Consider the following 12,259-nt stretch of genomic DNA (forward strand, 5'->3'; position numbering starts at 1 on the left):
GAAAATAATATAATCTCAAAGAATTTTGTTGTTGTTGTTGTTGTTGTTTTGAGACAGGGTTTCTCTGTGAAACAGTGCTGACTATCCTGGAACTTATGATGTAGACCAGGCTGGCCTTGAAGTCACAGAGATCCACCTGCCTCTGCCTCCCAAGTACTGGGATTAAAGGTGTGTGCCACCACTGCCTGGCAAAGAAAATAATTTTTAAAAATTTATGGGGCCTAACTTCTGGAATTTTCTATATCAAGTATCAATAACAGGCTCTAAGGGACCAAAGAACTTCATGAGCATGAACTCGGTTTATAAGCAGTACCTTGTAGATCAGATCCTTTAGCGTTCCTTTTTCATTAAAGGTTCTAATCAGCAATGCTGAGGATTCATTAGCTGTGGCAAAGGTAACCCGATATATGTAAGGGTGCTGCAAAACAAAAAAACGAGATTCAGGTTGGTTCACATCAGGATCTAGGTCCTTTTAGATTCATGATCTGGTTATGCAGAGTCAAGCACCAGGTCGGTGGTTTAGTCTTGTACAAAGTGACATTCCCTGAACACATGCTACGTCCAAGTCATTAGATGATCAACTAGCTCCCCCCTCAGATGGAGAAAGAGGGAAGAAGTGACAGAGCAGTCTGCACGGAGCTCTGTCTGGCTAAGGCCTCCTGTGAAATCTCCGATGTCAGAGGCTCCTCATGGAAGGCCTCACACGTCTGTGTGCATCCAGAGTTAGGGGAAATCATGGTGGATGAGAGGAAAAGGGTGGAGTTTTGAGAAAATGTAACCTGATAAAGAACACAGCTCAGTCACAGAACAGCTAAGCAGGTGACAGGGACAAATGTGTCTCCGCTCACAGCTCTGCACTGCTGCTTGGATGCCAAGGCTGGGAACATCACAACTAGAGAGGAGCATGAGCAGTGTGCTTTGGCACCTTGGCCTTTTTCAGAAGCCAGCAGCATGAACTTCCCTGACCTCCTACAGAAGTTTGCAGTATGCCTATTCAGTGTCTTCCTCAAATGTCAACCAAGCAAGTGTTCTTGTTTTGTTGTATTTTAATTTTTTTTTATCTTATGTGCATGATTGTTTTTCTTGCAGTTATGTATGTGTACTACATGTGTTCTGGTACCCACAGGGGTGTCAGAAGAGGGTGACGGATCCACTAGAAGTGGAATTATGGATGGTTGTGAACCACCATGTGGGTGCTCAAAATCAAACCCAGGTCCTCTCCAAGAACAAGTGCTCTTAACCTCTGAGTCATCTCTCCAGTGCCTTCTTTCTTGTTTTTTGTTTTGTTTTCTAAACATTCATTAAAAGTAATTTAAATGTGGGTGCTAACTGGGCCTGGTGCAGACCTATAATAACAGATTTAAGAGGTAGGGGTAGGAAGCTCACAGGTTCAAAGCCTGCCTGGGTTATAGAGTGAGTCCAAGGCCAATCTGGGGAATTTAGTGAGACCCTATCTTTAAATAAATGGTAAATTATGGCTGAGGCATACTTCAGTGGTGGAGCATCTGCCCCCATATACAAAGCCCTAGGCTCAAACTCAGTTACTGCAAACAACAGCAACAAAATCTGAGTGCTGAAAGCCTGTCATACAATCAACTGAACTCAAGCCCACAGCATTTTTCTTGGACATAAATCACACCTCATTAAAAGTTGGTCTCATTGCTTTAACAAGATGTCTTCAAAAGTAAACTTGCCAATCTAAGGGGACAAGTCAGTGTAACTGTGCACGCCCCACAAGCAACTACCTGTAGAGTGTGGAAAACAGGGAATAGATGTCAACATTAACCCACCTGCAGGCCAGACTTCAGTCTTTGCTAAAGACATTCTGTACATATTCTGAGTCTATCAGTGTCCTTTCTTCCAACAAAGGCCTTAGATTAAGACTGTGTATTAAGTATAAGTAATACATGTTTCCTTAAAGGCCAGCTGTAACAGGTAACTAAAGGTAACTCAGACAGCAAAGTGACTATTTTGCCATTTCTTCACCCAGGTTACCTAGGTCTGAACAATTAGCCTGGGGCTAGAAAGAGACCTTGGGAGTCCCACTGATCAAAAACTCAGTAAGAACAAGAGGTTCATGCGTGGTAGTGGTGCATGCCTTTAATCTCAGCACTCAGGTGGATCTCTGTGAGTTCGAGGCCAGTCTGGTCTACAAAGCAAGTTCCAGGACAGTCTGGGCTCTGTTGCACAGAGAAACCCTGTCTCAAAAAATAAATAAATAAATAAATAAATAAATAAATAAATAAATAAATAAATAAATAAATAAATAAATAAATAAATAAATAAAACAAAAGAACAACAAGAGGTTCAGACAAGTGCCTCTTTCCTACTCTGGTATTTGATTAAAATACAAAGACTACATTTAGACTACATTTCAATTACTATAATTGATGGGATATGAAGATGTCACAAACGCTGGCTTAATAAAGGGCCTCAGGTTTCTGGGAGTAGCCCTGCACACTTCTGGTCTGAACTAATAGCCATTATACCTTTCCATTCTCTTGAGCCTATAGGGTATTTTCAGCTCTTCTATCCAGGTTCCCTCCCAAGAAAACACTGGCTTTGATTAGCAAGGAGGACTTGTACTTACCACACAGGAAGGCAGAAGTTTGATTACACACTGAAAATCTTTATCTGACAAGTACTTGTCTGGGCCCAGATCAGCCTGGGAATACAAGAAGAAATATCAGAGCACCACTTTGTTCACCAAAAGAAGATGTCCTTATGTCTTTCACCCTGATTTTATTTATACAAATATTTTTAAAGATTTATTTATTTATTTATTTATTTATTTATTTATTTATTTATTTATTTATTATACAGTGTAATGTCTGCATGTATCCCTGCAGGCCAGAAGAGGGCGCCAGATCTCATTACAGATGGCTGTGAGCCACCATGAGGTTGCTGGGAATTGAACTCAGGACCTCTGGAAGAACAGCCAGTGCTCTTAACCGCTGAGCCATCTCTCCAGCCCCCAAATTCTTAAGTATAAATCAAATATGGAAACTATATTAAGTCTGCTGCTTCAAGGCCTTTTCTGGAGAGGTAGTATATATACATACGAATGCCAGGATATGACCAGGATTTCATCCAATCCTATAACCAAATGTGTCACTAGAACTCCCAGAGAGAAAAGAATGAGGTAATGCCCAATAGCTTTCTTTGGAGGCCACTCCAAAACTGTCAGCCCTAATTCCAGACTGTTCCTACATCCTTCTGAACACATATTACTTGACCAAATGTATAGCCAGGCGTTTTTAACAGCCCTCTGCAAAGTGGGACTGAGAAAGTTCTCATATTACCATGTTAGAGTTTGGCACAGTTCTGAGAGTCTCTTACCAAAACTCTCTTTCATAGTGGTGGTGCACACCTTTAATCCCAGCACTCGTGAGGCAGAGGCAGGTAGATCTCTGTCAGTTTAAGGACAGCCTGGTCTACATAGTGAGTTCCAGGCCAGCCAGGGCTACACAGTGAAACCCTATCTCAAAAAATCAAACCAAACCAAAACAAAACAAAACAAAAAACCTCTCTTTCGGTATATTATTTAAATCTCTTGGAATAAACTAAAGCAAAAGAGTTAGCTTACCCAGCTCAACACCAGTCGTTCCTTTGGTTGATTTTTAATTTTCATCAAGAAATATTTCTTCCTTATCCTCCAACCTGCCACAGAAGCAGAAAGGTGCTTATAGTTTCAGCATTTTTGCTACAGTTGATATAAATTTTATTGACACTAAATAGTTAATCAAAATTACATTTAGCAATCTTAGCCACAGCTATGTAGAGACCAATCACTTAACAATGTTGTATGGAAAGGCTATACTGTAAAAATAATAAACAAAGAAATTACTATACTTATGGAAAGGTTAATAAGACACTGAAAATGACCACTGAAGAATGAATAGAGGTCTGAAAGTTACCAGTACCCTAGCCCTCTGACAGAGCTTTAACCAAGGTTAATAGGTATTAAAAGTTAAGGACAATACTTCAGGCAGTAGAGAGGTACAAGGAATATGAAGTTAACAGATGTAAAGAGCTTCAATGAGATGACTAGGCGTCCAGTTCTGTGACGTCTTCGCAGAATGGGCAGGTTAGCCTCTCACCTATGTCTTTCAGTGGTTCTACCACCTCCCACTTTGGTTCTGATCTGAAGAACATGGAAACCTGTTGTAAGGCGATCTCTGTAACAATATTGTAGAAATCCATTAGTCAGATGTGTTAGGAAAGACCAAAGGCTTCACATATTGTTCATACAAATGAAACCCTGTAGTCTATAGACTTCTTTTTTAAAAAATGTGTAATTAAGGCTGGGTGGTAGTGGTATACACCTTTGTAATATGAATGTTAAATGGTCTTTTAATATAAAACCCAGTACAGATACAGATATTGGGGTAAATGCTGAAAGATCAGAGAGACAAAGGAACAAGCTACTGCCATGTCTCACCTCACCAATTCCATAAATCCTCGAACTAAAATCCTCTGAGTCCTCACCTGAAAGCCTCCAGCCAAAAAAGCCTTTAGTTCCTGTCTCCTCATGCTTTATATACCTTTCTTGCTGGGATTAAAGGCATGTGATTCCCAAGTACTGGGAATAAAGGTGTCTGCCACTATTGTCTGACTCTGTTTCTCTCCTTAGTCCAAATCAATCTCATATAGTCCAGAGTGGCTTTGAACTTATAGAGATGCAGGCGGACCTCTGCCTTTGCTGGCTATGTTTTTGTGGCAGCCTCTCTGCAGCAAACTCTATAGGTTTTTGGACTCCAAAAACCACAGAAATTAGATGCTTTTGCACATTTCCTTGTGCAGACAGCTGGATCGTTCACTTCTTTCCTCTCCTGGTGGGTTTTGGCTTTCTCTGGGCCCCCTCCTTGGGCTGCTGTCACACCATTATCTGAAATGTCATAGTCAGCGATTTTGGTGAGTCAATTGGGATTTCTTAAAGGGAGGAATTAGATAAAAGAAAGTTTTTTCCCCACATTAAAAAATGGGAAACACTATTACAATGAAGGAAGTTTGCTCTCTGTTTGATAATATGATTTATGGTCTGAAAATGGAACAATTAAATGAGAGGATAATTAATGTTGATGGGATTTATGTAATGTCAATTATAAATATTATTTGTTTGATCATTTCTGTTTTATCATTTAAAAAGCTGGCTAACATGAGTGCCAAGATAAAAGCTTTAGAAAAACTTATTATAACAGATCATAGAGATAATCAGACCCAGATAGAGAAATTTGAAGAACTAATTTCAGCATTGCATTATAAGGTTACAGAGAAACAGCCTAAGGCTTTCAAACAGACAACCTTAATTTATCTAGTAACCTTACAGGAACTACCAAATAACAGATATCCCCAAGACTGTGTATGAGCTGAATGGATTCCTGTGCAAATGTTAGATTTGAAGAGATTCAAAGAAGCAATAGTCTCATATGGCATCCATTTATCTTTTGTGAAGCAGATGTTAAATTTGTGGTCAACTTGTAATAGAATTATCCCTCAAGACTGGAGAGATTTGGTTACAGCAGTTTTGGAGGCTAGTCCCCAATGACAATGGAGGACCTGGTGGAAAGATGAAGTTAAGACCATTGAACAATGAAGTAGGGTTAGAGCTATTGAAATATCCCAAGATCAACTTCTTGGAGAAGGTGATTATGCCTATATACAAAGACAGTCTTTATATGATGACCACACCCTGGCTTTATGCCACATGGCAGCCTTGAATGCTTAAGACAGAACTGAAGAAGTAGGAAAGAAAATTGAATCATTTATAAAAGTTATACAGGGCCCAAAAGAAACCTTCACTGATTTCTTACAAAGACTGACATCAGCAGTAACTAGAATGATACCAAATTCAGAAGCTAGACAGACAATAATTGAATCCCTGGCTTTTGAAAATGCTAACACACAATGCAAAAGGGTAATTAGGCCATTAAAAGCAAGATTGGCAACCTTGGAGAAATGGATTCAAGATACAATAAATGTTGAATCTCATGACCATGATAATACTTGGATAGAAGAGGTGATTTCCAGAGGTTTGAAGAAAAATAGTAATGTCAGATATTTCAATTGCGTAAAACAAGGTCACCTAAAAAGGGACTGTAAACAGGGCATTCCTAGAAACAATGTTTTTTCAAGGAATAATCCCAACAGAATGCCCTTCCCTTCTGGATTATGTAGAAGGTATGGCAAAGGCAGACACTGGACTAATGAATGTGTCAAGAAATACCAGGAGGGGCCTCTCACAGGCCCCCATGTCAAATTCCATTCAGTCCTTTCCTGTCACCATGGAAGAAACTCCATCCCAGAGTAATTAAAGAACCTAATGCCTATTGTAAAAAACCATACTACTCTGGATGATAGCACAGCTATAGAAGAGAGAAAAAAAAAATCAAGAGAAACTATGAATCAAAACTGATAAAAATTAGAAAATGGAACCTCCCCAAAGTTAGGATTGGGGAAGGGTTTTGTTTTTGTCTTTCAGGAGAATGAAGGTTAAGGAATCTGAAGACCACTGGACAAATGAGACATCTAAAGAAAAAGGACAAATCATCCAGAAAAAAATGGCCCATGAAAAAGATTTTCTGCAAAGAACCATGACCACACCTAACAGTGACTTTCAAGTCTCCAAAAAGATGATGAGACCCCACAATAATGATTCCATCAGGACAGTGATAATGCCACCACGCTGACAAACACCACCCAAAGATCAGCTTTAGAGTACAAACTGCTCAGGACAATATCAAGATGGCTAGCTGAGATGATATAGCCTCACAGACTACTCCAGTCAGGACTGACCATAATCCTCAATTTTCTTTGTATTCCCATAAGACTACCAGTGTCCCCAATCATCAGGAAGTAGCTTAGAAAACTACACCCACATTCCCAAAAAATGGATTATGGATGTTTGTCTTTGTTTTAGGGGTTGGTTAAAAATTGTTACTGGTTATAGTCAATCACTTTCTAAAAAAAAGAAAGGGGGATATGATATAGAAATGTATTATATAGAAATGATATGATAAAAGGATAGATTATTGAATCTACGCTGAAAAGAAAAAAAGAGAGTATAAATATGATAAGACAAAAAGGTAGATTATTGAATTTACTTTTAAAAAGCAACTATTAATTTTAAATATTTACACTGGATTGGATTCTTGTATATTATACACAAATTGTGTATATTGATAAAAATTTGAGATTAATTTGTTAGAATTCACTGTACATATATTTCTACTCTTGTTGAAGATATTGTACCTATACAGTTCATTTAACAATATAATGCAAATTGCTAGTCCTTGAAAGGTATTATCACAAATTAATTAGGATATAAAGAAATGAAAGTTAGTAGTTAGGTATTACAATCTAATTTATAGTCAGGTTAGGTATGTTTTCAAGGTCAAACAGATCTACTTTATTTTATTTATTTGTTTGTTTGTTTATTGACACAGGGTTTCTCTGTGTAGCTTTTGGAGTCTATCCTGGAACTTGCTGTGTAGACCAGGCAGGACTCAAACTCACAGAGGTCTGCCTGCCTTTGTCTCCCAAGTGCTGGGATTAAAGGCATGCACCACCACCACCCAGCTGCAGATATATTTTAGATAGATCATCTCCAAACACTTCAGAAATCTGCAGAATATTCTTCCGGGCTGCAAGAATATATTATAGAGATTCAGCTGTATATTAAAGTTATACCAGCCGGGCGGTGGTGGCGCACGCCTTTAATCCCAGCACTCGGGAGGCAGAGCCAGGCGGATCTCTGTGAGTTCGAGGCCAGCCTGGGCTACCAAGTGAGTTCCAGGAAAGGCGCAAAGCTACACAGAGAAACCCTGTCTCGAAAAACCAAAAAAAAAAAACAAAAAAAAAAAAATAATAAAGTTATACCTAGAAATTTCAAGGAATTTTTCTAGAAGAAGTCATCTATCACCGATATTGGTGTTGTTTAATATTTTTTTTTTTTTAATATTTCAGCTGTCTTCTGCTATGAAATTCTTGTGGGCCCATATACTACTACTAGACCATATTGGCAAACAGTTCAGCTTCTCAGACCTGCTGATCCTCTAGGTAACAAACTCCCAGGCTGAGTCTAGGAGACAGGCAGGCTATAGATGCATAGCTTTGCTTCTTGTGTAAATGAAGCTGAGATCATCCCTTGTCTTCTGGCCTAGTGGCATTCCAGAGCTACTGACTCAGAACAAAGAAAGTTGGAGTAAAAAGTGAAGCATAATTCCTGGGGGCAGGGAATCAAGTGGCTAGGAGAGAAAGGAGAAGGTAGTTTTTCTGCAGATGGCAGACAGAACCATGTGGCCAGAAAGAAGAGAGGAAGACAGAGATTCTGTAAAGGGTAAGGCAGATCTCTTATAGAGTTTTCTGAGAGCCAGGAGTAAGGAGCGAGGAAGGAAAGATGGAGGACGAAGGAACAGAGGATGAAGATGAGGTCAAAAGCATAGGAGTTTACTGAAACTATGAGGACAGGAAAAATAGGCACAGAGAGGAGCTGAGTGTGAGGACGGAGCTGAAGCTGTATAGATAGAATTTTGTCATAGAGGACAAAAAGCATGGTGTACGTAGATTCTTTCCCCTGAAAACAATTCTCACCGTTCATAGTTTCTCTTCTGGACCCCCTGGGAAGAATATTATTAAGGCTGGTCCAATAATAATATTTGAGAGAATATGGCATTTAAGATTTTTTTTTTTAAGCTGAGGATCGAACCCAGGGCCTTGCGCTTGCTAGGCAAGCTCTCTATCACTGAGCTAAATCCCCAGCCCTTAAGATGTTTTAATAACATAGATTCTTCTTTTTTTGTGACTATGGGATATGTCTGCTCCTGGCAGAATCAATCTACTTCAGAGGAAATGATGGGCATCGGAGTAACTCCATATGGAGTTTACTTTCTTTGCGGCAAAAGTTAGCACTAGGCAAGAAAATGCCCTTACATCAAATGCTGACAGTATGCAGTCCGAATGGGCAAGCAAGACACAAAAGAAAGGACTCACAAACCTTGCCAAGACAAGGTAGGACAATCCTTCAGAAAATCTTGCTTCACAGAAAAGTCTGTCAGATATGTTAAGCCTGTAGGCTGAAGATGGATGCCACAATGTTGCAGAGGAACCTTAGGTGACTGTCCAGGCAGCCAGCTGTTTCTATCATTTTTCATATTTTTTGGAAGTTGTTTGTTTGCACTTCCTGCTTACTTAGGTAATATTATTTGCTTCTCAGGTCTCTGAGGGAGTTGAATACTAGATAGTTATAGTTTTCCTTGTTAACAAATTCAGAAAAGAAACTCACTAAAGAAGTGTCAAGTGTAAAGTTTGAAAGGCATCAAAAGATAGTTTTCGGTTAGTAATACAAGTTAGGACAGAAAATGAATTAGGTACAACACTTTGGATTCACCAAAATAGGATAAATAATAGAGTATTTTTTCTGAATTTATCAAATGTTAATGGACTGGACATTGTTAATATAATTCTTGACTGTATATACTGTATATAGTTATTATACTTGTATATAGCTTTTCTTGTATTAGTTATAACCTTCTTTTATAATTTTAGACAAAAAGGGGAAATGTGGTGATATATTGTGTACCCTAATAAAATTTGCCTGAAGATCAGAGAACAGAAAAAGCCATTAGATTAAACATAGATGCCAGACAGAGGTGGCATACATCTTTATTCCTAGCACTTGGGAGGCAGAGGTCCGCCTGGATCTCTGTGAGTTCAAAGCCACTCTGGACTACATGAGATTGATTCGGACTAGGAGAGAAACAGAGTCAGACAATGGTGGCAGACACCTTTATTCCCAGTACTTGGGAATCACATGCCTTTAATCCCAGCAAGAATGGTATATAAAGCCGGGCAGTGGTGGCACACACCTTTAATCCCAGCACTCGGGAGGCAGAGCCAGGCGGATCTCTGTGAATTCGAGGCCAGCCTGGGCTTCCAAGTGAGTTCCAGGAAATGCACAAAGCTACACAGAGAAACCCTGTCTCAAAAAAACCAAAAAAAGAAAAAAGAAAAAAAAAAGAAAAAAGAAAAAAAAAGAAAGGTATATAAAGCATGAGGAGACAGGAACTAAAGGCTTTTTTTGGCTGGAGGCTTTCAGGTGAGGACTCAGAGGATTTTAGTTCGAGGATTCATGGAATTGGTGAGGTGAGACATGGCAGTGGCTTGTTCCTTTGTTTCAGCATTTACCCCAATATCTGCACCAGTTTTTTTTTGCTTTTTTTTGTTTTGTTTTGTTTTTTATTAAAAGACCATTTAACATTCGTGTTACATGCCTCTAATCCCAGCATTTGGGAGGCAGAGGTAGGCAGATCTCTGTGTGATCAAGGCCAGCCTGGTCTACAGAGTTCCAGGATAGCCAGGGCTACACAGTGAAACTATGTCTAGAAAAACCAAAAAAGAAAGAAAGAAAGAAAAAGCAAAGAAACAAACTCATGATCAAAAAGGGGAAGATTAAAAACAATGTAGGCTTTTAGATTGGACCCTAGGAAAACTATTGAGAGCCGAGTAATGCCTAAGTTTAATGGTAATGTACCAACAGTGCTTTCTTAGTTCCGGTTTACTTGCCATGGTTATTTCAGATGCTATACTGGAGGAAGTAGGTGAGGGGTGTCTATAGACACTATTACTGCAATTTCTCTGAAAACTTAAAATTACTCTAAAATTAAAGGACTATTAAAGAGCAAAAATAAGATTACTAATCATGTGAAAACAGACATATTTTTAAAACTAGGAAATCTAAAGTACGTAAACTAGCTGGCTAAACCAGGAATGTAAGCCACAATGAAAGCTCAAGACTCAAGAAGTATTATAAGGTCACATGAAACAGCATGTTCTAAGTGATACTCATCCCATCTTTATTTCTTGTGGAGTTGTAGCATTCACAAACAAAGAAGTGATTAGCTCTAAGTATATGCTGAAATAAAAGCCAGAGTTTCAGAAATATATCTTCACGACAACATGGCTCAATTGTGGTGTGGTACAGGGTGCCTGTTTCCTTACAGATTTTTTTTATCCTCTTTTTGTTGTTCATTTATCATGCAAACATTTCCCCTTTTAACAAAGACAATGAAAAGAAGAAGTTCCTTCAAGTTCACTGTATTCAAAACTATCAGAATAATCGCTTTTTATATCTTCTCCAAAATATGACCGGATACCATTTCCTCTCAATGCAGTGAGTAAGTGAAGCCACTCCAGATCCCTGAAAGCAAATAGCAATCTTAAAAATTACCGGGAATTTCACCTCTGCTTAGCATTAATTACATTCCAAAGAGACTGGTGAGACTTGGACTCACCACAATTCTCTCCATATGTCAAAACAACATTCTCTCCTGGAATTGCTGAGAGCTTGGCAAACATTATCACTGCATATTTTACAGAGCATTATGAGTGAAGAAGTTTGCAGGAGACAACAGTTGGCTGTTTGTTTACTGACTCACTATGTAAAGCATCCCCTAAATATCCCAGAGGAAACACATACATTGTCAAATTCTGTTAGATTTACATTCTATTTACATTCTTAGCTGTTCTAAGATGCCACAGGACTATGGGAAGGGCTGGGGCTCCTAATAAGAACATCAATTTTTAGTAACTCTGAGAATGCTATGCCTCTGTTATAAATGTTGATACAGTATTTTTACCATTTCCAAAGAGTAAGTTAAAAACAAATTAAAAAGGAAACTATTATAAGTAAAAGTATCCATATCAACTTTGAGAAAATCAGGAAAAAAAATTTCTAGTTTACTACAATGCCACTTCAAGAAACTACATAGGACAACAGTTCAAAACTAAAGTGACTCATAAACCATCAATCAACAATGCACTGCATGTTACTAATGTCAGTTCCCACAATGGTGGCCAGCCTGCGTCTGTGGTGTCTTTCCATTGTCAGCTGTGCAGCACACACACCCTTTAAAAGGGCCCTGCTGTCAATCTGTTCTCTCTGTCTGTCTGTCTGCCTCTCTCCTGCCTTTTGCTCTTTCACTCTCCCCCTCTCGACTCCCCCAATAAATCTCTCACACTAACAACTCTGTTGTTGTGCATGGCATGTCCTTTTAGTGGCATACCTTGGCAGGCTCTGCCGAAGGTACCCAGTTGGCCACATTTTATCCTTTCAACTACGTGTCGCACACTGTTTTTGAAATGGAGAAGTAACAGGGACAAACAGGATGGGATAAATGTGTCCTGATAAATTGGGGACTGGGAATTAGATTTTTGTTTTAAATTTTGGTGGTCAGAGAGCTCAAGAAAGAAAATTTTCACT

The 12,259-nt window shown here is 38.9% G+C and overlaps 1 protein-coding gene across 14 annotated transcripts in view; it reads right to left on the reverse strand.

Moving 5' to 3' along the window:
• Positions 1-12,259, reverse strand: part of Pxk (PX domain containing serine/threonine kinase like) — an 82,471-nt gene that overhangs the window by 27,637 nt on the left and 42,575 nt on the right. For all 14 annotated transcript variants that reach the window (XM_076544553.1, XM_076544558.1, XM_076544552.1 and 11 more), the window contains 4 exons: positions 4,101-4,178; positions 3,587-3,660; positions 2,591-2,665; positions 314-418 (listed from right to left, as the gene is read on the reverse strand). In XM_076544553.1, the coding sequence (XP_076400668.1) occupies positions 314-418; positions 2,591-2,665; positions 3,587-3,660; positions 4,101-4,178 (332 nt within the window). The remainder of the gene's footprint in view (positions 1-313; positions 419-2,590; positions 2,666-3,586; positions 3,661-4,100; positions 4,179-12,259) is intronic.

Source organism: Peromyscus maniculatus, chromosome 9, assembly GCF_049852395.1.
Source record: "Peromyscus maniculatus bairdii isolate BWxNUB_F1_BW_parent chromosome 9, HU_Pman_BW_mat_3.1, whole genome shotgun sequence".
Taxonomy (NCBI): domain Eukaryota; kingdom Metazoa; phylum Chordata; class Mammalia; order Rodentia; family Cricetidae; genus Peromyscus; species Peromyscus maniculatus.